The 27,992-nt window shown below is 41.0% G+C and overlaps 3 protein-coding genes across 7 annotated transcripts in view; all 3 read left to right on the top strand.

The window, feature by feature from the left end:
* LOC126390814 (phospholipid-transporting ATPase ABCA1-like) overlaps nucleotides 1-15,135 on the top strand; it is a 39,762-nt gene extending 24,627 nt beyond the window's left edge. For 4 of the 5 annotated variants that reach the window (XM_050045280.1, XM_050045281.1, XM_050045282.1 and 1 more), the window contains exons 13-49: nucleotides 1,060-1,268; nucleotides 1,352-1,528; nucleotides 1,621-1,843; nucleotides 2,110-2,331; nucleotides 2,438-2,642; nucleotides 2,772-2,885; nucleotides 3,075-3,249; nucleotides 3,371-3,502; nucleotides 3,597-3,736; nucleotides 3,849-3,986; nucleotides 4,103-4,332; nucleotides 4,425-4,497; nucleotides 4,640-4,842; nucleotides 5,016-5,064; nucleotides 5,257-5,370; nucleotides 5,641-5,789; nucleotides 5,896-6,020; nucleotides 6,611-6,709; nucleotides 6,822-7,011; nucleotides 7,122-7,216; nucleotides 7,329-7,361; nucleotides 7,470-7,575; nucleotides 7,824-7,898; nucleotides 8,430-8,599; nucleotides 8,715-8,892; nucleotides 9,064-9,179; nucleotides 9,286-9,430; nucleotides 9,581-9,704; nucleotides 9,830-9,959; nucleotides 10,140-10,323; nucleotides 10,473-10,579; nucleotides 10,929-11,070; nucleotides 11,283-11,417; nucleotides 11,556-11,659; nucleotides 11,782-11,874; nucleotides 12,008-12,251; nucleotides 12,342-15,135. In XM_050045280.1, coding sequence (XP_049901237.1) covers nucleotides 1,060-1,268; nucleotides 1,352-1,528; nucleotides 1,621-1,843; nucleotides 2,110-2,331; nucleotides 2,438-2,642; nucleotides 2,772-2,885; nucleotides 3,075-3,249; nucleotides 3,371-3,502; nucleotides 3,597-3,736; nucleotides 3,849-3,986; nucleotides 4,103-4,332; nucleotides 4,425-4,497; nucleotides 4,640-4,842; nucleotides 5,016-5,064; nucleotides 5,257-5,370; nucleotides 5,641-5,789; nucleotides 5,896-6,020; nucleotides 6,611-6,709; nucleotides 6,822-7,011; nucleotides 7,122-7,216; nucleotides 7,329-7,361; nucleotides 7,470-7,575; nucleotides 7,824-7,898; nucleotides 8,430-8,599; nucleotides 8,715-8,892; nucleotides 9,064-9,179; nucleotides 9,286-9,430; nucleotides 9,581-9,704; nucleotides 9,830-9,959; nucleotides 10,140-10,323; nucleotides 10,473-10,579; nucleotides 10,929-11,070; nucleotides 11,283-11,417; nucleotides 11,556-11,659; nucleotides 11,782-11,874; nucleotides 12,008-12,251; nucleotides 12,342-12,485 — 5,292 coding nt within the window. In that variant the 3' untranslated portion in view covers nucleotides 12,486-15,135. The remainder of the gene's footprint in view (nucleotides 1-1,059; nucleotides 1,269-1,351; nucleotides 1,529-1,620; nucleotides 1,844-2,109; nucleotides 2,332-2,437; nucleotides 2,643-2,771; nucleotides 2,886-3,074; nucleotides 3,250-3,370; nucleotides 3,503-3,596; nucleotides 3,737-3,848; nucleotides 3,987-4,102; nucleotides 4,333-4,424; nucleotides 4,498-4,639; nucleotides 4,843-5,015; nucleotides 5,065-5,256; nucleotides 5,371-5,640; nucleotides 5,790-5,895; nucleotides 6,021-6,610; nucleotides 6,710-6,821; nucleotides 7,012-7,121; nucleotides 7,217-7,328; nucleotides 7,362-7,469; nucleotides 7,576-7,823; nucleotides 7,899-8,429; nucleotides 8,600-8,714; nucleotides 8,893-9,063; nucleotides 9,180-9,285; nucleotides 9,431-9,580; nucleotides 9,705-9,829; nucleotides 9,960-10,139; nucleotides 10,324-10,472; nucleotides 10,580-10,928; nucleotides 11,071-11,282; nucleotides 11,418-11,555; nucleotides 11,660-11,781; nucleotides 11,875-12,007; nucleotides 12,252-12,341) is intronic. The other variant, XM_050045284.1, reaches the window with a different exon arrangement.
* A 155-nt stretch (nucleotides 15,136-15,290) lies between these two features.
* spink4 (serine peptidase inhibitor, Kazal type 4) lies at nucleotides 15,291-17,458 on the top strand. Its single transcript, XM_050045286.1, has 4 exons — nucleotides 15,291-15,441; nucleotides 16,273-16,304; nucleotides 16,737-16,849; nucleotides 17,276-17,458. The coding sequence occupies exons 1-4, from the start codon at nucleotides 15,390-15,392 to the stop codon at nucleotides 17,319-17,321; spliced, it is 243 nt and encodes an 80-aa protein (XP_049901243.1). The 5' UTR covers nucleotides 15,291-15,389; the 3' UTR covers nucleotides 17,322-17,458.
* Nucleotides 17,459-17,741: 283 nt separating this feature from the next.
* stra6l (STRA6-like) lies at nucleotides 17,742-27,565 on the top strand. The gene is made up of 18 exons (XM_050045285.1): nucleotides 17,742-18,054; nucleotides 18,362-18,434; nucleotides 20,098-20,198; nucleotides 20,400-20,530; nucleotides 20,645-20,765; nucleotides 20,893-20,938; nucleotides 21,139-21,264; nucleotides 21,500-21,573; nucleotides 22,580-22,688; nucleotides 22,812-22,965; nucleotides 23,174-23,249; nucleotides 23,419-23,500; nucleotides 23,941-23,989; nucleotides 25,435-25,552; nucleotides 25,666-25,785; nucleotides 26,131-26,294; nucleotides 26,548-26,691; nucleotides 26,914-27,565. The coding sequence occupies exons 1-18, from the start codon at nucleotides 18,026-18,028 to the stop codon at nucleotides 27,120-27,122; spliced, it is 1,926 nt and encodes a 641-aa protein (XP_049901242.1). The 5' UTR covers nucleotides 17,742-18,025; the 3' UTR covers nucleotides 27,123-27,565.
* Nucleotides 27,566-27,992: the final 427 nt, after the last annotated feature.

Genomic DNA, 27,992 nt, shown 5'->3' with positions numbered 1-27,992 from the left:
GATGGACCTCTGATATGTAATGATGTAATCTGTAATGATCAGATTATCTAAGTGAGTAATGATGTCTTCCATTCCACAGACTGATGATGTAGACAACTGATAAAATGATGACCTACTAGCTGATTTCATTGCGGGTTTGAATCCACCTCATGATCCAAGACTTTCCTATGGCTCCTAATACTAGTGTGGATAATCTAATAAAATGCACAGGCAATAAACATTTAGACAGAAGGAATTTTAAACCGTAACCTGAGGTCAGCTAGGTATCACATGAATTCATAACACCATGAAATGTCTTTGACTGTCTAGCAATGCTGTAAACAATCTACTGACCTACTGACTGTGCCTAACCCTTTAAGGAGATCAGATAACGTGTGTAAACCACATTCCTTACATTAAAAACTATGTCAAGGCCTCACACAGCCGTACATGTCTGTCATGCCTGCAGCATTAGGAGTGCTCCTGCTGTATTTTCATTATGCTCCCTGAACTCATTGGCTTCTCACACAGTGTGAGGCAAGATGGTATAAGTCAGCTTATGTCAGCTATGTGAAAGGCTAATCTGTGGGAGGTCTCAACAAATTAGCTAAACAACCCTGGTGTGGTTACTCGGTGTCCACACAAGGCACAGGAGTTTGTGTAAGAGGGTATAGAGTTCATTATTATTATGAGCTTGTGAACAATATGTGCGAGAACTGCACATGACGGTGTGAGCAGGAATATTTATGATTAGGGTTGAGGAGTTCATTAGTTTGTTTGGAGCAGACACCCAGAAGGTCTGATGAGGCTCCGATTAATTATAATCATAACCTTGCCATTAAGACCAGAACATTTTCACTACTTAAAAGATGCTCTTAATAAAAAAAAACACTTCCATGAAGGACATTCAGCTTGTCTAGGGATAAAGCTTGAGACTCTTCTGCTTTTGACTCTCTTGTTTTCTTTTTCCATCCTTCTGTAACTGGTTGACACAGACCTTCACACACCACTTAGACCCAACAACACCTCATGTAAATGTTACATCTCAGAGTAAAATAACCCGTCTGTTTTTCTTTACAGTGTGTGAACCTGGACAAGCTGGAGCCAGTGGCCAATGAGGAGAGACTGGTCAACAAGTCCATGGGTCTTTTGAACAACCAGAAGTTCTGGGCTGGAATCGTGTTCCCTGACATCGCCCATAGCAACAGCACTGACTTGCCTCCCAACGTCAACTATAAGATCCGCATGGACATTGATAATGTGGAGAGGACAAACAAGATTAAAGATGGGTAAGGAGCTGATATTAAGTTGCAGACCCTTTGCTGATTTTTGTAAATGTTTATGAGCTTACCAATTTCATCTTGCTTTGCAGCTATTGGGACCCCGGTCCCAGGGCAGACCCCTTCGAGGACCTTCGGTACGTCTGGGGCGGATTTTCTTACCTGCAGGACGTCATTGAGCATGGAATCATCAGAGCCCTCACTGGCAGCAAGGAGAAGACGGGCATCTACATTCAGCAGATGCCCTACCCCTGCTATGTTGATGACATGTAAGTTAACGCTGTGCAAATTTAGACACCAGTTGCACCTTCGACTGTACAGTTAGTTTAAACTGTAACCATTTTTCTTACTTTTATCACAGTTTCCTGCGGGTGATGAGTCGGTCAATGCCTCTCTTCATGACCTTGGCGTGGATGTACTCAGTAGCCATCATCATCAAAGGCGTGGTATACGAGAAGGAGGCCCGGCTCAAGGAGACCATGAGGATCATGGGACTAAACAACGGCACCTTGTGGCTCAGCTGGTTCATCAGCAGTTTAATCCCACTCCTGATCAGTGCTGGCTTGTTGGTGATGTTATTGAAGGTATGTGCACACACACATACATGTGAAGGCACTTTGTCATCATGCGGGAATGTCAGCAAATTGCAGAAAACAAATGACCATATTCAAACTGATCATTGCAGATGTTTATACTCAACATGTAACTCGATAGTCACTCTGTTTATCCGTAATCACATCACCTCATTCACTAGAAATGTCATCGAATTGTGGGAAACAAGTGATGTCATACTGCTGTAACCAGGAAACTATTTCATTTTCTTTTTTTTGTCCCCCGTCACTCCTCTCAGATGGGAAACCTGCTGCCTTACAGTGACTCAGGCGTGGTGTTTCTTTTCCTGGGATCCTTCGGCATCGTGACCATCATGCAGTGTTTCCTCATCAGCACCCTGTTCTCTCGCGCCAACTTGGCAGCCGCCTGCGGTGGGATTATTTACTTCACGCTCTACCTGCCCTACGTGTTGTGTGTCGCCTGGCAAGACTACGTGGGCTTTGGAGCAAAAATAGTAGTGGTGTGTGGAATAAATTTAATATATACATATGAATGCATACAATATTTTGTGTTGAGCGTAATTTTTTTCTCTCAGCTTAACTCTGGCTTCTCTGTTCTTCCACCAGAGTCTGCTGTCTCCTGTGGCTTTTGGTTTCGGCTGTGAGTACTTTGCCCTGTTTGAGGAACAAGGGGTGGGCATCCAGTGGTCGAACCTGCTGGCCAGCCCTCTGGAGGAAGACAGCTACAACCTGACCACCTCCATCTGCCTGATGCTGTTTGACGCCGTGCTCTACGGAATAATGACCTGGTACATCGAAGCTGTGTTCCCTGGTAAGTTGTGGATATGATTTACAATTGTGGTATTTTTTCATTAAAGTGATAAGTCAATGATGTACCAATAAATAGTGGGAGTTGTTTTGGTGTGTATCACTGAAAACAAAACAATTCACTGTATTCCAGGTCAGTATGGGATCCCCAGGCCTTGGTATTTCCCTTTCACCAGGACGTACTGGTGTGGAGAAAAGGAGAACAACAACATCTCCACTCCTCTGTCAAAGAAGGGCAATGCTGAAGGTACATATCATTATAATTATTACTTAAAATTTATCTTTATGTTTCCTGAGAAATTATCAAATATAAAACTATTATCACGGAAATATTGTCACAAAACTGCAGCTGGATGATCCCCACCTTTATGCGTCTTTTCAAACCTCAGCTGACATTATTGCTATAATGTCTTTATCGTCTTTATTCTATCCACAGCTGTGTGCAGTGAGGAGGAGCCGAGCCACATTGAGCCAGGTGTTTACATCGAGAATCTGGTGAAGGTCTACAGCCATGGAAACAAGCTGGCTGTAGACGGACTGTCACTGAAGTTCTATAAGGGGCAGATAACCTCCTTCCTCGGCCACAATGGAGCGGGCAAGACCACTACTATGTAAGATTACACACAAATTATCTGCAGTACATTTACAAGCATCTGAAACTAGTTTTTGAAATCTACTCAGTTGAGATAGTATGTGGTGGTGACTGTTGCATCCCTGCCCACTTTCTGATAGGTCAATCCTGACGGGCTTGTTTCCACCCACATCGGGCACAGCCTATATCCACGGCAGGGACATCCGCACCGAACTCAGCACCATTCGGCAGAATCTGGGCGTCTGTCCTCAGCACAACGTACTCTTCAGCATGTACGTATACAGCATCAAGAACTAAATCCTTTGCTCACTTGTAGCCTCTTGTGTTTTTTGTTCATATCTGAGTTGTTGGTTTGCTGTAATGCAGGCTGACTGTGGAGGAACACATCTGGTTCTACGCCCGTCTGAAGGGGCTGCCGGAGGAGAAGGTGAAGGCTGAGATGGAACAAATCGTGAATGACGTGGGTCTGCCTCACAAACGTCATTCCCGCACCAGCACACTGTCCGGTCAGTTTCATTATTTTGAATTTCTTCACGTTTTCACAAGTAATGCTTCACAGAGGGATTTCATGTAGATAGTGGTTTTGAAAACTGTCTTATCTTCCTGTTGTCTCTGTAGGAGGGATGCAGAGGAAGCTGTCCGTGGCCCTGGCTTTTGTTGGGGGCTCAAAGGTTGTGATCCTGGATGAACCTACTGCTGGCGTCGATCCCTACGCACGCAGGGGCATCTGGGACCTGCTGCTTAAATACAGACAAGGTAAACACAACTGATAATTAGTCAGTAACAGTGGTTATTAATTATATTCAGTATTTGATCTAATTAATTCTGTAGTTTGTAAGCTGAGTGTGTTTGTCCCTCTGTTCCTCTGTCAGGCCGCACCATCATCCTGTCCACTCATCACATGGACGAGGCAGACATCCTGGGTGACCGCATTGCCATCATCTCTCACGGCAAGCTGTGTTGCGTAGGCTCCTCACTCTTCCTGAAGACCCACCTGGGCACAGGCTACTACCTGACTCTGGTTAAGAGAGACTACGATTTGACACTTCAGTCTTGCAGGAATTCAGCCAGCACCGTCTCCTACAGCAAGAAGACTGAGAAGGTACGAGAGATGTTGTGAAGAACAAGTTATCTCACTTCCAGCGTTGTTAAAGACAACAACGTAACATTTTTTCTTCTTTGTCTTTGGTTCAGGAGGACAGTGTATCAGAGAGCAGCTCAGATGCTGGTCTTGGTAGCGAACCAGAGAGTGAAACCACCACTATTGGTAAGAAGTGACACTCAATTGGCTACTTCAGAGGCAGACAATTGTATTCCTTTTAAATGACCTTTGCAAGGCATAAGACATTGATGTTTTATAATTCCCACTCACCAACCTCTCACCCTTTCTGCGTATTTCTTTCCTACAGATGTGTCCCTCATCTCCAATGTGATATTCAAGCATGTCCCCGAGGCTCGTCTTGTTGAAGACCTTGGCCACGAAATCACCTATGTCTTGCCCTACCAGTCAGCTAAAGACGGAGCCTTTGTGGAGCTCTTCCACGAGCTGGATGACCGTCTCACCGACCTGGGAATATCCAGCTATGGAATATCTGATACCACCCTGGAGGAGGTAAGGAACAGTTGTCTGGTGTAACTTGAGCTTTCATAGTAATTATGATCCAAAGTAGGATGAAACTGATGTAAAATATGCTTTGTGTGGATGGATTTTTCAAAAATTTCCTTTTGATTTATTGTTTATATGCTTCTGCCAGTGCTTTAATCGCATGTCTTCCAACTCTGCAGATTTTCTTGAAAGTGGCTGAGGACAGCGGGGTGGATGTTGAGCTCTCAGGTGAGATTTATGAAGCATTTTCAAGATGGACATTATTTAAAAACATTGTTACACCCATGTTTTGGACATAAATTAGTAGAATCAGTAATTTCTTTTAGGTCATTGGATTATTGCAGATATATCTTTAAACAAAAGAGAAGACTTTAACCTCAGATAGTTAAAATGAACATGTGTATGCTCATGTGGCTGCAGATGGAGTTGTGCCGACAAGGACTCGTCGTCATCATGCGTTTGGAGACCACCAGAGCTGCCTGAAGCCCTTCACTGAGGACGACTTTGACTTCAACGACTCTGAAGGTGACCCAGGTAGAACTGCACTACCCAGCATGCAGTGCAATGATAGCAACAGTCATACTGCTATGATTGCTTTTACTCTTTGTTTGTACACAAAGCTGTATTTTTCCATAAAGGAAGCATAAATCGTATATTATATATATATCATATATTGATTTATGTTGCAAAGCAAAGAAAACAATTTGCAGTTGCAGACGTTCAGTTCAACTTCGTAGCAATATCACAAAATCAGGACACAGACAGGACAAGTTTGCTCATGTGTGTCGTGTCGTCTGTGTCTAGAATCCCGTGAGACCGACTGGCTCAGTGGAACAGATGGCAAAGGCTCATACCAGGTCAAAGGCTGGAGTTTGAAGAGACAGCAGTTTGTTGCACTACTCTGGAAACGATTTCTCTATGCTCGGCGCTCCAGGAAAGGCTTCTTTGCTCAGGTATACTGCTGCTATTTTCATGAAGATGGACATGTTGTCAATCTAGGTTTTTCTGCCTTGCATCAACCACACAAAATTCTCACAACAATGTCATGCCTCTTTTCAGATTGTTCTCCCAGCTGTGTTTGTGTGTATTGCCCTGGTGTTCAGTCTGATTGTCCCTCCATTTGGGAAGTACCCAAGTCTGGCTCTGGATCCCGGCATGTATGGAGAACAGTTTACCTTTATCAGGTAAAATATCAATCCGTCTTTCTGGAAAAATTGCATTCTATTAATTTATCTCTAATTCTTGTACAAAACAGATATTCTGCACGTTCTGTACATTTATCTGTCAAAGCACTCAAATCATTCTCTTTCTCTGTCGAGAAAAAGAAACAAATAAAGCTTATTCTTTAAATAAACGTGCTATTTCCATCTACAAAGTGCACAACTCATTAAATATGTAAAAGGTTACCTAACTGCACTACGGTTTGCATGTTACGGTAGGAATGTATTTTAAGCACAAAAGCTTAGCAACATACCAATGCTCACAACTGCACTCAACACAGATGTTAAAGGGTTTTATTAAAACTACTGTGAATTAACAAATAAAAATCCAAGTTTCAAAGGATTATGGTGTTATGAATTGCTGATAGAGCTATTTTAGATACTGTAATAATCAATGAGTAGTAGAGGTGTCCAGATGATTGCACATGTCCTTATAGTCTTAACACAATCTCAGCCGCTGGACGGCTTAATTCATTCTGATTGTTAAACATTATTTGTTTGTGTATTTCCACTTCGAGACAGTTAAAGGCAATGGGTTCTCTGTGTCTTTGTAGTAACGACATGCCTGAGGACCCTCACACCAACAAACTCCAGGGAGCTCTGACAGAAAACCCAGGATTCGGAACACGCTGCATGGAAGGACAACCCATACCGTGAGTTTGGAGAAGAAAAGTTAACACATATTTAGGAAAATAAAAATATATACAAGTAGATCTACATGCAGTTTTACATATGAATAAAAACTTGTCTTTCTCTGTGATCCAGGGACACTCCCTGCACAGCAGTTAAAGATGAGTGGTCGGTCCCGCAAGTCCCTCAAAGTGTGAAGGGCATCTTCGACAACGGCAACTGGTCCATGGAGAATCCCTCTCCCCTGTGTGAGTGCAGCTGTGAAGGACGCAAGAGGATGCTTCCAGAGTGTCCTGCTGGTGCTGGGGGACTCCCACCACCACAGGTCAGTGACTTCAAACAATTAAATGTCAAACTTAAAAGTGTTCATCAATACAAAATTCTAAACACAAAAAACAAATGTTAATGAACAGTTTTGTCTGTTTGTGTATCCAGATGAAGATCAGTGAGAAAGACACTCTTCAGAATTTGACCGGCAGAAACATCTCAGATTATCTGGTCAAAACCTACGCTCAGATCATTGGCAAGAGGTAACATTCATCTTGCATTTGTAACACACTTACAGTAGTTCAAAGTCTTGCGTCATCGTATTGTGTAACGATGCATTAAGCACAGAATCATTTTTTCTTCTTCTTTTTTCAGCCTGAGGAACAAGATTTGGGTCAACGAGTTCAGGTACATCATCAGACATGATCCATCTTGAGCTTATTTGTCCATAATATCGACCTGAGTGCATCTCAGCTTTGTCTTCCACTGATATTAAAATGTTGGTGCTTTACACAGATATGGTGGATTCTCACTGGGCGCCAGGAATTCTCAGCTTATGTCCCAAACCGGCGATGTTGATGATGCAATTGCTGAACTGAAAAGACGTTTCCGTCTTGAGAGGGTAAGAGATTCCATCACATCATTGTTTTACAAACTAAATTAACTAAATTAATGTACAAGGAAAGCTTACTAATGTGGTTTCAGCTAGTCAGGGTAAAACACTGACTGCTGTATTTCCATATTTTGATGTTGTTACAGTTACAGCTGGTTTGAACAGACTTCTGTTACTGCAGGTTTGAACAGTGTCAGTTTACTCATGTGCTAAGGAAGCCTCTTTCTCTCTGTCTCTCTACTTCTCCCACCCTCCAGGGAACTGCAGCAGATCGTTTCTTTCACAGTCTCTCCAGTTTTATCCAAGGATTGGACACCAAGAATAACGTCAAGGTTAGCACACACACACACACGTGCACACACACTGGTTATACAACAGCACGTGGCTCAGTAGGTTACCTTCAAGCTTTCCTCACCAAATTCTTCAACAATGCTGCTGAGTGGACACAATATGCTTCACACACTCAATTCAGAGTGTGTGATTTGATTGCATAACGATTTCTGCACTGTGGCAGATTAAAAATGCAAAGCTTTCACTCCACGCGGCTGATGCATTTCTTCCTCGTTTTGATACATGAACTGCACATACTGTGTATTTCTCTTAATTTGTATCAAGTTGTATTAGTTGAGGATAATATTACATATTACTGTGAATTTAAGAAATAAATACAAAGAAAGAGACAGCGTAGAGGCGGAAACATATATTGGGAAGAGAGTTGTATGAGGTACTTTAGAAATACATATTGTAATCTTTACAATATGTATATATACGTTTTCAGCTGATGACGAAGCTACTACGCAACTTCCTGTCTGCTTTATATTCCTCGTGAGGATACACAAACTAAAATGCCTCTTTATCTCCAGATCTGGTTCAACAACAAGGGCTGGCACAGCATCGGTTCTTTCCTCAATGTCATGAACAACGGCATCCTGCGGGCGAGTCTGAAACCCGACCAAGACCCCACCAAGTTTGGCATCACTGCCTACAATCACCCGCTCAACCTCACCAAGGAGCAGCTGTCACAGGTCGCACTGTGAGTATCACTGTTAATACTGCGGTACACTTTAAAGTTATAACCTCTCGTTGACCTTCATTAAGAGACGTCACTTCTCATTCTCACTTCCTTTGCTCTGTTCTTCTTTTCGTAGGATGACGACATCAGTGGATGTGCTGGTTTCCATCTGCGTGATCTTCGCCATGTCCTTTGTCCCTGCCAGTTTTGTAGTCTTCCTCATCCAGGAGAGAGTGAACAAGGCCAAACACATGCAGTTCATCAGCGGCGTGCAGCCTTTCCTCTACTGGCTGGCCAACTTTATCTGGGATATGGTAAGACATTTCAGTAGAGCTTGACCCTTGGCCCCATTGGCTCCTCCCCAAACTATTTGAAATATTACGAGAGAAATTCCAAACATATCTGGAAATCATACAATTATTACCCTCATAGAAATGCAGTGTAAAAAAAACGTACTAAAGCCTCTTTCTCCTCTGCTCCTGCAGTGTAACTACATCGTCCCTGCCACACTGGTCATCATCATCTTCGTGTGTTTCCAACAAGACGCCTACGTCTCCTCCACCAATCTGCCGGTGCTGGCACTGCTGCTGCTGCTCTACGGGTAATTTCAACATACACAGTCCATTTCTTTTGGCTCTTCCTTTCTTTATTTTCTCTATTTCTCTAACCTCTTCTCATCTAACATGATCTCTACGTTTCATCTCCAGATGGTCGATCACCCCTCTGATGTACCCAGCCTCGTTCTTCTTCAAGATACCCAGCACGGCCTACGTGGTTCTGACCAGCGTGAACATACTGATAGGAATCAATGGCAGCGTCTCCACATTCGTGCTGGAGCTGTTTGGAAGCAATGTAAATGATGTCTCCATTTCATTTTGATTTAGATAGAGAAGTAACCGACTGATTTAAACTTGTCAGTAAAATGCCAAGTAAAAAATGACTGAGGTTTAATACTTTACCCATCATGATTGAATATTAAACATCACTTTCGTCCTATTTCAGGAAATTGGTGGCATCAACGACATCCTAAAGAACGTGTTCCTCATCTTCCCTCACTTCTGTCTGGGCAGAGGACTGATTGACATGGTGAAGAATCAGGCAATGGCTGATGCTTTGGAGAGATTTGGTAATTACAGCAGGCCTCTTCTACCAAATACCACGAATGTTTCATCATTAGTTTTGATATGGGAAATAAATATACATTTTCTTAACGTGTTTAAATGTTCTCTGGTTCTGCCTGTGTCTCTGTAGGTGAAAACCGGTTCCGCTCCCCTCTGGCCTGGGACATGGTGGGAAAGAACCTGTTTGCAATGGCCATAGAGGGCGTGATCTTCTTCTGCATCACTGTCCTCATTCAGTACCACTTCTGCTTCAAGGCCAGGTGGGTGAAACCTTCAATACACAACTTAAAAAAGACAAAAGCAAATCATCTTCCAGAGTTTTCCTCATAACATAGTATCCATAACTAAGGGATTTGGGATTTGGATTCCCTCTGGGTGAAGGATTCAGCTAAGTGTCCTGAGTGTGACCTCTCTTCCCTCTTATGCCTGTAACCTTTCAGGTCATCCACCAGTCATCTCAAGCCCATCGGAGAGGAAGATGAGGACGTAGCCAGAGAGCGACAGAGAATCCTGAGCGGAGGAGGGCAGACAGACATCCTGGAGCTCAGACAGCTCACCAAGATTTACAAGAGGAAACAGAAGCCGGCAGTGGACCGACTGTGTGTAGGCATCCCCCCTGGAGAGGTACGATATAGTACAGTTTGTGTGTTGTTAAAATTATATTTGTAAGAGGACGATACAGCATGATCACCTGATACAATGTGCAAGATATAGTAAAGGATATGTGTACTCCTGTGAAAATTAATCCTGATGTTGACTCTCTTCTGCTGCAGTGCTTTGGTTTGCTGGGGGTGAATGGAGCAGGAAAAACCAGCACCTTTAAAATGCTGACAGGAGACTCTATGGTCACCAGTGGAGAGGCCTACCTGGCTGGCAAGAGGTAAGAAAAATCCAAAGATTCGTATTAAAAAAAATATATTCCTCAAGTTCATTCATCCTACCTGACTGGGTAAAGAAAGTAGCCACAATGTATTTTTAGCATCAATTATGTAATTAAAGGTACTTGAAATAAATACTGAATCAAGGCAGAATAAAGCCAGCACGCCCTGCTTCTGTTGAGATAATGACTTGAAGCAAATTCTTTTAACAAACTGAGTTGGCTCTGGGAATTAGCTTTCTTTCTTTTGTGAGAAAATGTTCAGTACAAGGCTGCATTTTGTTTAAAATATATATTTGTCCTTTCTATTGAAAATAATCATTTTCTTCTTCATGTGTTTGTCTCACTTCAGTGTAACTACAGAGATAGATGAGGTGCATCAGAACATGGGCTACTGTCCTCAATTTGATGCCATCAATGACCTGCTGACCGGCAGAGAGCACCTGGAGTTTTATGCCATCCTGAGAGGAGTGCCTGAGAAGGAAGTCTGTGAGGTCAGCAACAAACAAACACGTTATGTATTTATTAATGTTGTATTGGACTTACTGTATTGGTCTTTAATATATAATTTTTTGTAGTCCACTGTGGCATTATGTGGGTTATTGGTACAAATAAACAAACATCCTCTATCCTTTATCAGTAGTTGTGTATGATAATAGAAAAACAAGATGGTTGACACTCATGAAAACTTTATCCTGTCCACTAGGTGGCAGAGTGGGGCATCCGGAAGCTGGGCCTGGTCAAATATGTGGACAAGGCAGCAGGCAGCTACAGTGGAGGAAACATGAGGAAACTATCTACTGCCATCGCTCTCATAGGAGGTCCACCTGTAGTGTTCCTGGTGAGTGGAACATGTTCAAAGAAATACAAAGTACTTTTTGAATTATTTTGTGTGCAGCAGAGTGACCCAAAAGTTACTGAAGACAGTGGATGTGTGTGTTCAACAGTAAACTGAGTATCTGTTGTTTCCCGTTCACAGGATGAACCAACAACAGGCATGGATCCTAAAGCACGTCGTGCTCTGTGGAACGCAATTCTTAGCATCATCAAAGAGGGACGATCTGTAGTCCTGACCTCCCACAGGTTAGACTTAACATCTGACTGACATCTATCCAATTAATTAAACTATGTATTACTGTTGTTCATTTAGGAATTTACGTCAACATGACTAACCTCATTCTGGTGTGTGCCTGTGTGATTTGCAGCATGGAGGAGTGTGAAGCACTTTGCACCAGAATGGCCATCATGGTCAACGGCAGGTTCCGCTGTCTGGGCAGTGTGCAGCATCTCAAAAACAGGTGGGAATAAATGACAGGATAGCTTTTCACAAAAGCTCACACACAAGAAATTAAAAAAAAAGAGAGACTGTTTTCCAGTTTATAAAATCAACAGTTCAGTTGAATGAAACATGCTTTGTTGCATTCTTATCAGGTTTGGTGATGGTTACACCATCATCCTGCGGGTGGCTGGCCCAGACCCAGATCTGCGGCCAGTGATGGAGTTCATCGAGCGGGAGCTGCCTGGCAGCACACTAAAAGAAAAACACCGCAACATGCTGCAGTACCAGCTGCCCACCTCCCTCACATCCCTCGCACGCATCTTCTCCCTGCTCTCAAAAAACAAGGAGACCCTCAGCATAGAAGACTACTCCGTCTCACAGACAACGTTAGACCAAGTAAGCACCCGAGGCTCTGGCTATAGCTGGGTTGTGATTTTAGTACAGGCTGAGTCTAATTTCTCCTTCCTCTTCTTCTCCCTCCCACAGGTGTTTGTAAATTTCGCCAAGGACCAAAGTGACGAGGACCATTTGAAAGATGTCCATCTGAACAAACGGGACGCTGTGGTAGTGGACATTTCCCAGCTAAACTCTTTCCTCACAGACAACAAGACCAGGGAGAGCTGTGTCTGATTCCACAACATACCATCAGTGGGAGTTGCTATGCTTCACCCACCCCTCCCCCCGACCTAGAAAATATGGACCACTAACCCACAGGGGGGAGACGAACTATGTCCTTTTTTTATTTCTATTTTTTAGTCTTTTTTAATTGTTATCATTTCTCAGTGGGCCTGCACTTCAGCGCACAGCCTCTTGAAAAGGCAGAGACTGCAGGTATCGTGACAGACACTGAAACAATGAAAACTCAATGCAAATCAATGCAAGAAATATATATAAAGATATTTAAGATGAGAAGATATTCCTGTGAGGGTTGGAGACCGGCGCTTCTCCTTCACCAGATGGACAGAAAGAAAGTGAAGACTCAAAACACTTGAAGCGACAGCAGGATTACGACGCTGTGCTAGCCTGGAAAGCTCGTAGTCCTGCTACTCACTCAACGGACATGGCATCGGGGATGACGGAAGGAAATATCTCTTGTTTTTAATCCCCGTTCCTAAAAGTAGTTAGCAGTAGTCAGCGGGACTGTGTACGTGCTGCTCTGTATCGTGAAATCACGACAGCGTAAAACAAACAAAAAAAGTTCAGATCATTCACTGCCAACTGCTGAAAGACGGTCTGACTACTTTTTTATTCAGGGTCAAACCTCTCTCAATCTCTCTTCATCACCAAGCGCAGTGGTTTTTATCACGCAAATGATGGTAAAACAGCATCTTCAATGCAATCGATTTCAGTCACAATCATGCAACATGTTAATTTTTACTAATTAGGTTTTTTAAAGGTAATTTCATTCTAATAGACTTAACCTCTATGGATTTTTTTTTCCTTTGTTTGGATGACAATTAAGATTGATAACAAAGTTGTCTTTTTTATTTGTTGTTCCTTTGTGTCCTTGACATTGTCCAGCACAGTGCCTATACTGTATCATGGTGGAGAGAGAAATCTGAGCACTCCATTTAAACAACAACAACAATGTATGTAGGCTGCCCAGGAATGTACAAGACAGACACCAACATCAAAGCACAAAAAAGTTCTTTTTGTGAAGGTGATGAAAGAAACTTGACTGTTTTTCTAAAAAAAAATGTGTCCTTTATTTTCAAAAACATAGAAAAAAAAATCTTGTGGTTGCTTGATGTCTGTACAGGATGTGCAGTCTGCTATACTGGCTTGTTTCTACTCGCCCTGCTCTCTTTAAATGAACTGAAGGCGACTCAGCAGACGCACGGTGACCATCGCAGACTGGCAGTTGTGACTTCACGTGAAAGCTGGGGATTGCTGGAGGATTTGGACTCGTTTTTCTGAAAGTGCATTGGAAAAATATACTGCATGCTTTCCACTGGGCCACACACCCGGACTATCAGCACTTCTGTGTGTGTGCCGAAGCATGCCGACAGATCAGCTCGTAAAAGGACTGGAGGCGACTGAATTGTGCTCCATTGTTGTGGGATTACTGGCACATACAGTTTGTATATGTGGCGTCTAAATTCTGTTGTTTTTAAAAAAAAAAAAAAAAAGGAAACTCTGTATCTAAAATGTGATTTTTGGCAATGAGATGGAAATGTTCCTGCAGGTGTAGCTCTCATACACAGTGAAGACACAGATCTTCTGCTTGTGTGAGATCTTTTCCAGTAACGTGTTTTTATATGTGCCTGTGTGAGGGCGTAATGGGAGCGTTTTACGACCTGAGCCAGTACCAATGTGGATATTATGTACAGTAACAACTTTGTGGTGTCAAGTCAGAAAAAACATTGTTACCAGTGGAGTGAACAAACAGTATCTGTGCCAAATGGAGCTGAATATATATCTTTGATCCACCAGCATAATATGGAAGAGGCAACTGTTTTGTAAAGCTTTGATTTCAGTTCTCTACCCATCGTCAGCAGCTCGAAACAAAAAGCTCACATGTGTAAAATGTGCGCTCCCTCATTCAGTCTTCATCAGACTGCAAGTTTTTTCTTTTTACTCATGTTGCCAAATTCTAACCCCATTGTCTGTCCACATTAATAAGCTGCCACACTGAAGTTAACTGTACTGTTACTAACTCAAATTTTCTAGACGTGAGGTTGAGATGCTTAACACAAAACAATGTTTCCAGAGCTAGTCGACAAGCCAGACTACGCATGAATACGGGACCACGGCAATTAGAGTTATGCTTGTAATGCTTTATAGTCCATAAAAAAACCAACTCGTATCCAGGGTTTAAATTGATGACAAATTGTCATTACGGGTTCTCTGTGTCATATCAAATCTTGGAACGCACCAAAACCCCTCAGCTAATTGCGAGCACTTTATCGACTTCATAGCCTGTCGTGTCAAAGATGTAGAAGTAGGGATTTGGGTGTATCAGACAATTTAAAAACAAACCTCTGCACTGGAACACAGGTATAATTCAGACGTAATGAAGCTACGTCGTTGCATCACAGCGTTTGTTTGAAACTTGAAATGGAGAACAAAGGCTGACATGCAACAAGAGACATGAGTAAGATAGTGAAAGAGAGACATGCAGGACAGAATTACGGTGGTGATTTTTATCTTCTCGTGCTCAATATTATTATTTGTTTACATTTTTAAGTATTAAACAGCTGTTTGAGTCTGTTAAGCATTGTGTATAGTTACTCTTTACATTAATAAATAAAAAATTCATACATTTTGAACAAAAAAAAAACCTGATTGTTTTGCATTTTGTTTGTCTGTTTGTGAAATGTGAAATGGGAGTTTGTGGCCAGTGACTGAACAAAAGATACTGTATGTTTGGGCGTGAATGTGTTAATGTGAGCTGATGACTATAAGTTTCTAGAGTGTGCATGTGTTTGTGTGTCTAGTTTCACCTGCTGCGTTCCCACACAGACACACACCCACACTCACACAATTACATTGCCAGAGTTTTCTGTCACTTTTAGTTATTCACACACTGACATCATGATTGGAAGAGTTGTTTTTCTGGGACTCCTGCTCATCTGTGTGGCTGCAGGTAACAAAGAAAACACACTTTTTTGAGATATTTTTGCATTCTTGTTTGAGGGTTTTTATAGATTTATGTCAAAAGAACAATTTCTAGAGATTTCTATTTAGATGCTATAGAATGAAACACGCATTAAAGTATTCACCCCCATTGGAAGCTTTCATTTTTTATCATCTTACAAAATTGTGTCAAAGGGGTTTTAGTGTGGGGTTTTTTACAATGACCCAACAAAAGTAGAAGTAAAGGTAAAAACAGATATCTACGACTTGAAATTAAGAGAAATATTCAAATATGAAATACTTGTTTGGATGTTTTTTATAAGCACTGTGCGGTATATTAAAGATTCACATTTGAGGATTTCAACGCCACTATTTATAGTGTCATAACAGTAATGGATCAAGAATACTAACAGTGTACTAACACTGACTATTGTAAAATAAATCACAGTCAGGTAGAACATATTTTTGCACATTTCAGCCTATATCTTTCATTTCAAACAGCCACCCTGTGCATGATGTACATTTTTAATATCATTTTTTAACATTTTAATGTAATTTTTTAATCTATATTTATGTACCTCTATGCACCAAATCACCAAAGCAAATTCCTTGTATGTGAAAACCTACATGGCAATTATCAAGATTCTGATTTTGATTCTGACTGTCCTTATTTTGGCACAAATTCATGTAGAATTCAAGTCTGTGGGTGAACACTCAGTTTTGCATGCTGTTGATATTTTTTTCAGTATCAGATGGCTTCATGTTCTTACACGTAAGCAGGCATATGGAGTCATATCATGTACACATGTTTGGGTTAAGAGATCATCTGCTTACTTTACAGATGCTGAGGAGAAATCTGGACTCCTGAGAAAGGTGTGTGTGCATATAAGGGGTGTTTAATGTGGACTGTGGTTTAAGTGTAAGAAAAGGAGTGATATAAATAATAATGTGTGTTATTGAAGGAATTTTATGCGTACATCATGAAAGCTGAGCTAAGGCATGGGTGTCGTTTCAAGATTGGGGTGGACACATGTAAAATGAAGGGTTTTTAAGTTTAAATTTAATTTAAGTCTCAAACACCTAATTTCCTGCATTCTGGTGGATTTTTTTTGCAACAAGTGCCTTTGTGTGTCAGTTTATGGTGTAAATTCCCTTAATTCTGTTTTATTGGGGAGGACAAACACTTGGGGCGATGAATCACCTGCGTCCCTGCTGAAATCTACGCCTCTGTGCTGAGCTTTCCAATGAGGTATAGAAAGAAAGTAGCCTAAGTCACTCCAGCACCTGTGTGTTATCTCCTGGCAGCCTTCCTGTCCTGATGTGGAGCAGATAGACGCCTGCCCTCTGAACCTCGCCCCTGTGTGTGGCACTGATGGAAACACTTATGCCAATGAGTGTACCCTGTGTGTCCAGAGACAGTGAGTACACACAGCTGCTCCACTCTCAGGACAGTCACACATTAGCTCAACAACATCCAAGTTGACTGTGAGGAGGACAAAGTGTTGGAGTCGCCCTCTGGTGGTGGATAAAGTTAAGGACTACAGTCACAAGACTGAACCCTGAACAGGCTGTCAGCAGCAGCTGATTCAAATGACTGGAAGCTTTCCACTTTATGATTCATCTCTTTGTTTTCACACTTAATGAAAATGTGTTTTCACATGTTGCTTGACTTTACTCCCACAATCAGACACAATGAGATTATATGAGGTGTGACTTCCAAAAACAATCTTTTAAACTCCCTTGTTTTCAATCTAACCACCAACACTGATACAAAGTTGAACTGAATCTCAGCTAAGCGAAAAGGAATGACTCACAGCCATGTCATGTTATGATCCTCTTTGCAGAGCAACCAAGACGGACATTTTGATTGCCAAAGAGGAGAGCTGCTGACCTGCGCAGGGGATGAAGCCAAAGCTAAAGGAACCAATCCAGACCTGATTATCAACCCAACACAGATCTGTGCAACAATATGTCCCAAACTTTTGTGCCATTGCAAACAGTAATAAAACTTTCCCAGCAGTGAACAACCTTCTGTTTTTTATACACATGAATTGTGGATCATGTTTATGGAGGGAGTAAAAAAGTGAGGGAGTAAAAATTCATGAAGAGGAAGCTAGTAAACGCTTTTATTGTTGCTGATTTGCAACGGAGGCGATACAAGGGGAAAGGAAAAAAGAAAGGATATTGATTTAGGTCACATGATCTGAAAGCATTCCTTTGTAAAGTGAAGGCAGGAGGTGAATGATCAGTTGGTTATCTCCGTGGGAGAGCCAAATGTTTACACTCCTGAAACTGAGTAACACAGTGGTCAATAATGTTCAGGTGTGTGTGTGCGTGTCTGTGTGCGTGTGTGTGATGAAGACAAACGAGAGAGTGTGAGGAAATGCAACAGCGAAAGAAGCACAGAGCAACACACTGGCAGAGAGGACAGTAAAATACAGAGAAATGGAGTGTTGAATCCTCAGGTCAAAGGTCAAAATGTGAGTCACGTGGTTGAAACTAGGAAACAGAGAAGTGGTTTCAATCCTGTCACTTCCTTCATCTGGACAGTGTAGCAGGACAAGCTTATAAGACTTCAGTAAACTGACTTATCAATGATGATAAGAATCCCTGCGAACAATGGGTGAGTACGCACTGCAAATACTCTGCTTACTGCTGCTAGCATTACGATACTGCTCCTTACTCTGTCACTATCAGCTGTTGGGTATGATGTTACGCTGAGTTCATGATTAACAACCTGGATCTAGCTGTTTTGAATCAAGACAGAGCAACAGTGAACCTGAACCTGAGTTTATTGATGTATTATGAACTCATATTATACAATAGTAATGATTTTTTTAACCTTGTTTGCTCAGTTGAGTTTAGTTTCATTTGTTGAGTCTAAAGTTCAGATCAGTTACATTAAACTGTGCTAAATCCTGTTTCTCCAGGGTCGCCAAAGTTCAGTACTGTCAAAATGGAATCTCAGTGGATCTTTTCCTGCACCTGTCGCTCATACCAGCGGTAAGTTGTCCTTTTATCCAGGAGTGAAGCTGGGGGGAGGGGCTCTGGTGGTCCAACCCCGAATGTTTCCTCAAAAGCACCAAAACTTTTAGGATTTTAAACCTTCAACTTTGTGTCATACAGATAATAATATATGCCCATTTTGTTTATCCTGCCATGCTGTCATTGGGTAAATGTGCCTCTGTTGGCCTAATATTCAGTAAGTGTATTGAAGACTTTGCTTTCATGGGGATCCTTGATGTGCGATTAGAGCAGCCCAAATTATTATGGGATGGATTCAAATGATGCAATCAGCTAAACATTCATTCTGTGAACTCTACCCCAGCATAGAAAAACGAAAATAGCTTTCAAGATTAGAAATGCTGTTTACATTAAATCCCCACTCTATCTATGTCATGAAACCTAAAAAAAGTAATGTTTGCCTCTTTTAAAGTTGCAGGAGCGAAAATAAGTCATCTTTTACATTTGTTGTGTCATGGTTTCAGAATGATGAGGACAGTTGCAGAACAATTAGACACAAAATGGGACACAGGCTCTACGTGATTTTTTTTTTTAATTTAGTAACTATTTTGTTTTACCAAATGATTTATTGATTGCTACTGTGAATGGGAAAATCTCCACAGGGGAGCATGCCACCGCACCCCCAGAAGGTTTAGGCTGAGCAACAAATGTATATATGTCTGGCTCCGCCCCTGCACGTCTTTAACCTGGAATATGGGCGTTGTTTGACATGTTAATTGGCTTTTCAAAACTTCCTTTTTCCATTGGTCCCTGTCCTGTGAAAAACATGTATCTCTAAAACCCAGAGTTGTCAGGAGCCAAGAATGGCAGCCCTAAATTCTAACTTTGTGTTTTCAGATAATCCAGAGTGCTTTAAAAGGGATTTACTTTAGGAGGAGGAGACATTTCTCAACCAGAAGTTCTCAATCCCTCCATTTTCCTGTAAAATTAAAAATCACAAAATTTGGAGATACCTGATTTATACTCAGCAGCAAGTAAAACTGAAATTTTGCAGTACATGGTAATATCTTTTTTTTTTTACTGGAAAAACGATCATTTTTAATGGGTGTCATACAGAGTAACAAAATGATGCTATACAACCAAGAACTGAAAACACACAACAGCTAGTGGCATACCTGCACTATTCAATTCAATTCAATTCGGTTCGGTTCGGTTCGGTTCGGTTCGGTTCGATTCGGTTCAATTCAATTTTGTTTTTAAAGCCCAATATCACAAATCACAATTTGCCCAGAGGGCTTTACATCATATGACAGACGGATGTCATATGCTGGGACGTCACAGTGGATAAGCAAAAAACTCCCCAAAAAAAACGTTTAACAGGGAAACAAATGGTACATACCCCAGAAGAGCAACTGAGGAGGGATCCCTCTTCTAGGACAGACAGACATGCAATAGATGTCATGTGACTACTTTATCTGTAATTAATGAGCAGGTAGATACAGCAACTTTATCTTTGATAGGACACTCAGGGAGGATCAAATGTGAGACCTTGTTTTTACAAGATGACTCCTCAATTCAGTGAATCGTCCTGCCACCTTGAACATACAGTATAAGTCAACTTATTTCCATTTCACACACTTTCAGCGATACTAACAAAGCATTGCATTGTTTGTATATTATCTATTGATTTTTTGTCTTCCAGCTGGTGATCACAGGGGTGCTGTCGTTCCTCCAGAAGAGAGCCAAGAGACTCGCCATCGACGACAGACTGCCCTTCCTGGGCGGACGTTTTGCCATTGTGGTGTAAGTCAACAGCAGACAGCAACTATGAATGTGGAGAGAAAAATCAGTAGTAAATATCTGTTTTAATATCACAACTGACGTGTCTGAAATTCAGTACTGGTGTCATTATAAGCAACAGTCTACCTGTATTTTTGACAGGCTTCATTAGCAACCACATGATCAGCGATATGTTCTTGTGTTAATGATCCCACTGTGTTTCAGTCCTTTGGATACGATAGGCAGCCTCAGTAATCGTTGGTCCTATGGGTTTGCATTTGGTGCCGTGTCCTCCAGCGTCCTGGTGCTCTTCTCTGAAAATTACGTCCCCTTCACTGTCCCGCCCTGGGCCAGAGGTACTCCCATTGTTTACCATTGTTGTCCAGGCTCTACAATCAGACCTGTTTACTTTGCAGATACAAGAAATAAACGCACTAACTGATGTGATGTTGTCTGATTGTTCTTCCCAGCTATATTGTATCTGGTTGGAGCGTTAGAGGTGGGCCTGGTCTATCTCCCTTTCTTTGCCTGTCTGTCCACACCTTTCAGAGCAGCTGGGGCAGTGTTGGGAATATTCTACTCTCTGGCCTGGTAAACAGCCACTCATATATGCATATAGACCATCATTTTCTTTTCTTAAAAATGTGGATTACTACAGCAAAGGGTTTCTTTGGTGTTTGTCTCTCACAAAACATCATGTCTTCCTGCTTGTTTTTAGGATCATTGTTACAGTCTGGGATACATTCACCTGCCCCAATGGTAAGGTAGGTGAGTACTCAACTCATCATGAATGGTGTTAATATCATGTGCCTGTTGCAGCGTGGCCTCCACCAAGAAACCAGCCTCCTCCCTCACACCTAAATAAATCAGGCTCTACAAAACACTGATGTATGAAGAGCGACCTGTTGGTATGTGTTTGAAATATCATGAGAAAATGTGACAGACTTTGTGGTTGGTTTTAAAGATTCTGGGTAAATACCAAAAGGTGATTGTGCAATGGCCCTGCATCCTCTCCCTCATCTTCCTCATGGGGCGATTTATCTACATTCTGGTAAAAGCTATTCGAATTCATCTGCAATTGGAAGAAGAGGTCAGCATACCTAATGCATAAAATCTTTGAAATCATTCTTGCTGTGTATTTTTAATGTAGATAAAACTATTGATCGATAAACTAGTTTGTGTTTTATTGTGAAATGTATGCATGTTATTCCCCCTCACAGTACAGTCTGCACTGATTATATATCAGGTTTTTGTTTGCTTAATAATAAAATCTCTACTGACCTATGTGTCTATCTAATCTATGAATGTGCTGAATCTGTTGTCAGGACCCTGAGGAGCTGACTGAGCACCACCAGGTGCAGCATGTACTGAGACTGCTGAGGAAAACACCTGCACAGAGGTCGATTACACAGTCATGTACAAGTCCTTCTGGTTTAAGTGGTGGTTTTCAGTTCTGTTGGTTGTTCAGCAATACACTTTTTCTGCATGATTTAACAGGTTTACCAAAAATTTTGAGCGCTTGACATCAGTAATTTTCAGAAACAGAACATAAAAATCTAGTTATGAGTCTTTTTGACCACTTTTCAGTCACTATTTATCATTCATTTCTCTAGGGAGAAGAGTATTTGCATACAGATAATCTATCAAAGTAAAAATTCTGTTTATCAATCATAATTATTTATTTATTGCCATGTGGTAATTTAGTTCAGAGCATACCAGTTTAAAGCCTGGTAGGTTCAGGTGCTGTTTGGCTGCAGCACCCAAGATTTGGGAGTCAGCTTCTTTACTGCAGTGATATCATGAGTAATGTCACATGGAAGATGCTTTACATGCAACAATAATAATCCTACATGCCACAAAAATTGTAGATACAGTAAACTGTCTTCAGCCACTTTATGTCCGAAAATGTTTAATTTCTGGGATTTAATATTTAAAACTTTTTCAACAATGTTTGGATGGCTGGTTGCCTCATCTATGTCCATGGCAATATTTGGAGTAACTCCTCTCGATGGTAACTTAAGTAGAGCCCAAACGCACATTGTTTCTTTTTGCTCACTTCTGGCCAGAAGGCTCGTCCTGTGTAAATGGAAGGATTTTTCACCTCCATTATATGAACATTGGATTAAGGATGTTACGTATAATTTACGATTGGAGAAAATCCATTGTTTTATTAAAGGATCAACTGCACGCTTCTTTGCCACCTGACAACCATTTTTAATTTTGGTAGCAAATATGGAAGCTGAAAAATTGTAATGAAACATGTAATACTCCCCTACTTATGTCACACAAGTTAATTAATTTGTCGCCCCCCCTTGTTTAAAAAAAAAAAAAAAAATGTAGTTACAGTATAAGAATTCAGACAGCCATGGACACACACATGCATAACACCCCTTTCTGTGTTACAGCAAGCCCCTCAGCTGGTTTCAGAGAAGAGTGTATGAGTGGGATCCCCACTTCAAGTTTCCCAACAGGATCATTGGCACCATCATTATATCCCTTATAGGCCTATATACGGTACAGCAAGCCATCTCCTGTCATTTAACTGCCTCATCCATACACTTTGTGTTGGACAAGTGTTAGACAAACACCTTATCTGAGCATCTGCTGTGTGTAATGATTGTGGTGTCATTTCTGTAGATGACCCTGGCAGACTACAGTCTCAGCAATGAGACTTTTGACAAAGCAGAAAGGTGGAAGAACACACTAAAACAGCTGGTTGCCTCTTGTAACCAGACTGAACCTCTGGAAGTCATGGTGCCGCAGCTGGAAGAATTCATCCTCGTAGCTAGGAGTGAGTTGGTCTAACCCCCCCTCATAATCATGATCTGATTGATGCTTCATTCTTGTGTATGGTGGACATCAAACAGGTTTTGGTGACATTTCCACCACATTTGTCCTGCTTCCTTGGTTCTAAAGATAAGAAAAAAACAAAAATCAACTCTCCACTGCGGCCTGATAAATTTAACTAAGAAAGATTGTTGCTATTTCGTTTATTTCAGGGTCTTGGTTTGCTACCACCATCTTCGCTAGTCTCAATTCTGTGGCCTATTGCTTCCATGTCTTGGCCTGTTACAGGTAAGAGACCTAATAATAGATATAAATATATAAAATGTATTGAATTTCTAAGATAACTGTCTAAAAAAAGTAAGTAAACTGATTTAGTTTTGGAAAGTTAGATGAAATTTCCTAATTAGTTATTACAAAGAACCTCATAGATGAGTGACATGGTGCACTGTCGCCACAGAAAACACTTAAAGCGGCTGTGGAGGGGACAGAAGACTTTTCTTCCTGAGAGGTTTCGCAACCCCAAATCTGCTCTCAGCGTAGTAAGTAACACACACACACACACACACACACACACACACACACACGCGTGCAGCAGATGGCAGGCAACTCTTGGGCAAATTTGACTTCGGCTTGGCACTAAAGACCCAAACCAGCATTCACAATTACGACACTGGCCCCAGTTTCCCCTGTTTACAGGTCATGATGTGCGTCACAGTGTATGTCATTTACATATTCTTTGCTCCTCATATTGAAAACCATATGGCCACTGCACCCCACCAGCAGGCTCTACCAACACTCACACTGGCAACTAAGTCTGTAGTATTTCGCTGTGGTAGCATCAATTTGAGTGATTCAAATATGCAGAGCATGTGGTACTCTACATGTGTGAATGTCTTCACCTCATTTAATTTAACCTCTTTCTTTATTTTATTGCATTTAAAATAAGTTTTATTTTTTATGTTGTTTTTTGTTTCCACAGGCTTCCATTGCAAGATACTCTGGTTGGCAAATAGCGTTTACACTGTGGGGTAAGCTTTTTATCTCCTGAAACACACAAGGAACTGACATGTACTACATGAAATTAAAAAACAAAAACAGGAGATGAGCAGATGTATTTTTATCAGCACATGTTATGGGACTGAGCCCAAAATTTGCTTTCCTGTTGAGGGAAAGTACACATTAACAGGAGTTTTAGACAATGACTAACTTCAGTGACTAAGCTCATATAATAGATGCAGTCAAATGAGTTCAACTCATTTAAGGGATTTTGGGTTTGTCAGTAAAACTTGAGGTAAAGCCCGTCTCATGTTGCAAAAGTAATTCACTGGAGAGCTTTAGTTTTAGCTTTGACCGTCACGGCAATATAACAGTGGTGAGAAAAGCACAAAAGTCTGGTAGTTTCCTTTGTGATAACTTAAAAAATAATCCAGCTAAGATCATGGGCGGATTCTTAGACAGCTGTCACAGATATGCAAAAGGCCCCACCACCTTTTCTACTTAGGCGGAATTTATACTTCTGCATTGAATCGATGCCACAGCAATGGCGTAAGCTCTGCGTCAACATGGAGCCTACGCTCCATGTGGCAACACAGACCTCCTGTTTATTTTTGTAAGCTGAGACCATTTCCCTCAGTGGAAATGAAGTTTTTATTTACTTTAATTTCACATATAAGAAACAATAAATTGTGAAAACAGTAAAGCCTCTGCAAAAATAGCATTTTGAATCTTCAGGGATTTATACTTCGAGATTTATCCTGGCTTCATATGAGCAGAGGAAATCTCTGCTATTCGCTAGGCTAATTTATACAGTGTAAAATGCCATAGGCTTGTGCTAAAAACATTAGCATGTTGTATTTGTGGGGAAAATGTGTCCAGATAAAGACAAGTGTTTGTCGGTGAATGCTGCGAGTTATAGTAAAGCTAATTTGTGTGCTTGTGTTTGAAATTAAGGTCTCTATTAAGCCATGTTTTTGTTGTGTTTTGAATCAACTAAACTTCACAGAAACCCTGCCACCGATTACTGTTTCAGAGGTGCAGAGTGACACAGACCACAGCACAAGTATAAATGCTCACAGCAGCGTAGGCTACAGCGCAAGGTCTGCCGCACAACTACAAATCCCACTTTAGGCTCGTGGGCCTGAGCCCAGTAGGCCCATTCAGTGATCCATCCATGGCTAAGGTCCAATAATTGGTATCAAACCTCCACAAATCAACATCTCAACAAAACCTTAGACACCTTTTAATGGAATACCACTAAACATGTTTGTAGAGAAACATTTTACTCAGTCATTACATTTGTTGATAGTGGCCATGTGAAAATATTACAGGAGTTAAGCATGGATGGATCTGTAATATTGTCCTACTGCACAGAAAATATTTGTTTTGAGAATGGAATAGAAAAATGACAAAACAACAGCACAGTCACACCACATGAGTAAAATATGAAAATGTCTCTTCTGTATTTTCTCTTTAGGCTACCTGATTGTCCATTTTATCCACTTCCTGTTTGCTCTGCTGTTCGTCTATGCACTGGTTCTTCCCATACAGCATGGAAAAGCACTGAGCATGCTCAGCAACCTGGGGCTTATACTGTAAGGCTGCTTTCTGTGGAGTTGTGGATATATGACTGCATGTGAATGGATGGTTAGATTGACAGATAAACATGTTGGTTGATTGATTTTAACCTTTCTCCTGTGTCTTTCAGTTTGACCATCACTCTGGTCATTGCCCTGGTTTTCCTCCAGATAGCTCTGGTTCAGATCTTCTTCCTTCAGGACAAAATGTCTCCAACTGATAAGCAGAAACCTCTGGCTATCAACAACAGGTTGGTATATTTCAATATAGATATAACGTAAGCGCCGACCATGAGACCATCAAACCCAGGTCCTCTATTTGGCAGCAAACACTGACCACCGAAAAGGGAAGTGCTGGTAATAAAGGCCAAAACAGAAATTAGCTGTGGACTGTTTGATGACATAATGTGATGGTGAAGCACTTTCTCACTTAACCAGTGGTGTAAAGCAGCTTCAGTGACTTGCTGACACAAGCAGATACAGAATGAATATGTTACTTTTAATACTTATGTGTTGAACGTTAATAGGACAACTGAATGTCATTCAAAGTGAATCTGTAGTAGCTGTAAATCACAGTTTCTCTTCCCTCTCTTCAGGAAGGCGTTCCACTGCTTCAACTACTTCTTCTTTTTCTACAACGTGGTGATGGGGATCAGCACCTGCATAATGAGGCTGGTGTTCAGCATTGTGACAGGAACGTGGCTAGTGTCCCGCATAGACCGGACCATTATGCAGAGAGGATATGAAAACTTGGATGCTGGTAAGCTTAACTACAACCCAGGCTCATGTGAGACAAAACTTAAATATTGGTTCAAGGAGTTGAGACGCTAAATGTCACAGCCATTCATCCTTGAAGATCATTTTCTTCGAGGAGATGGCAGCATTTTACAAAACATCAGAGGAGTTTTTTTCATCAACACATATTGTTAAATGCTCTATAAATTCAGTGCTATGTCTCATATATGGTGTGTGTTTGTGTGTGTGTGTGTGTGTGTATTTCTTGCATGTTCCAGGCTATGGTACTTGGATTGGGATGATCTTTGCTGACCACTACCATAACAATCCAGTCATGGTGTGTTTCTGCCAGCTGCTGGTCTATCACAAGCTGGAGAGCCACACTGCATCTGTATACTCAACATTCAACAACCTGCAGTCCGGTCAGTACTGTGTGTGTGTCTCTTAAATTAACAATCCTCCACAAAATAACTACTACTGCTACCACCTGGACACTAACAAAGATACACCAAGTGATGAAACTAGTAAATTTTTCTTTAAATTAGGTCCCACTTTATTGCATTTATGCATTTTTGTTTGCATGTTTGTTTATCATAATTATTTTTTCTTAATTTTTAGTTTATTAACTTTAAACTTTTTTACAGAATCCCCTGTGAATAACCGGGCCAGGACACGTTGGATGTTGGCATATTCCCTACTGCGGAACCCTCATCTGATCCTGCTTAGGAAGCACCACCTCTCCCAATCTTCATCAGTACAGTCAGACACAGTGGTGGAGGCTTGTGTCATGGCTTCTCAATCAAAGAAAGTTTTGCTACCAGAGATCGTAGTCACACCAGCAGAAGAGTGTTAAAGAAACATTTCCATAGATTGTCATCATGTTGTGACCATGTGGTGTTTTCAATACGTTTTTTTCATCTGATTGACAAGTTATAATCTGATTAATATGATCCATTCATCCGTAGGAGATTTGACTTAAGGAAACTGTGAGAACCTGTATTGTAGATTGATTGTTTAAGTCAAGTTATGTTTTGAACTGCTGCACAGTATATGGATACGGTCAAGGTTAACTGTGGACCTTTGTACATAACCACAACAACCTCTCTGCCACGTATTCTACTAGTGGATGTGGTGCACTACAGCTGGCTGTTTATCCGCCTAAATATGTTTAATTTATTAAAATCATGTGAGCCACACCATACAGCCATTCTGCTTGTTATTCAAGGTTTTTGTTATAAATGTAAATGATAATAAATGTTTATACACAGCTGCTGTGTATTCTGAATGAACATACAATATGTGCTCTGCATACATTGGACCTGAAAACAAGCATGTGTAAGTCTCTACTTGTAAATATGTTGTTTATATGCTGCAAAATAGAAATGGTAAAGCTGCATCAGTGTGAATGACTTAAAAGATAGCGAGGTGATTCTAATTAATGTTTTAATAATTTATTAGCTATGTTAGCTATATTTTTAATTTATTAGCTATGTTATAAGTACAAGTATGGAATGCTGATATTTCCGACACCACTTAAAAGCAGCATATTTGGACTATTTAGCTAAAAAAAAAATATATATATATATATATATATATATATATCCAACGACCGTTTTCCGACTTGTCAATCACATATAAAGTGATGCATTTAGCTAGTTAAATGCTCATTAGAGAAATGTGAGTTCAACATCATAAACCAATGCCAAATACAGGCTAAAATAAA

Source organism: Epinephelus moara, chromosome 5 (genome assembly GCF_006386435.1).
Source record: "Epinephelus moara isolate mb chromosome 5, YSFRI_EMoa_1.0, whole genome shotgun sequence".
NCBI classification, from domain to species: Eukaryota; Metazoa; Chordata; class Actinopteri; order Perciformes; family Serranidae; genus Epinephelus; species Epinephelus moara.
This window is presented reverse-complemented; position numbering and strand designations above follow the sequence as displayed.

What these genes read in the sequence shown, in the direction of transcription:
- spink4 (XM_050045286.1), top strand. Translation starts at nt 15,390, where the DNA reads ATGATTGGAAGAGTTGTTTTTCTGGGACTCCTGCTCATCTGTGTGGCT. An exon ending in GCTCATCTGTGTGGCTGCAG is followed by an intron (nt 15,442 to 16,272) that starts GTAACAAAGAAA and finishes CTTACTTTACAG; the next exon opens with ATGCTGAGGAGAAATCTGGA. An exon ending in ACCCTGTGTGTCCAGAGACA is followed by an intron (nt 16,850 to 17,275) that starts GTGAGTACACAC and finishes TCCTCTTTGCAG; the next exon opens with AGCAACCAAGACGGACATTT.
- stra6l (XM_050045285.1), top strand. Translation starts at nt 18,026, where the DNA reads ATGATGATAAGAATCCCTGCGAACAATGG. An exon ending in TGTCCCGCCCTGGGCCAGAG is followed by an intron (nt 20,531 to 20,644) that starts GTACTCCCATTG and finishes TGTTCTTCCCAG; the next exon opens with CTATATTGTATCTGGTTGGA. An exon ending in AATAGCGTTTACACTGTGGG is followed by an intron (nt 23,990 to 25,434) that starts GTAAGCTTTTTA and finishes TTTTCTCTTTAG; the next exon opens with GCTACCTGATTGTCCATTTT.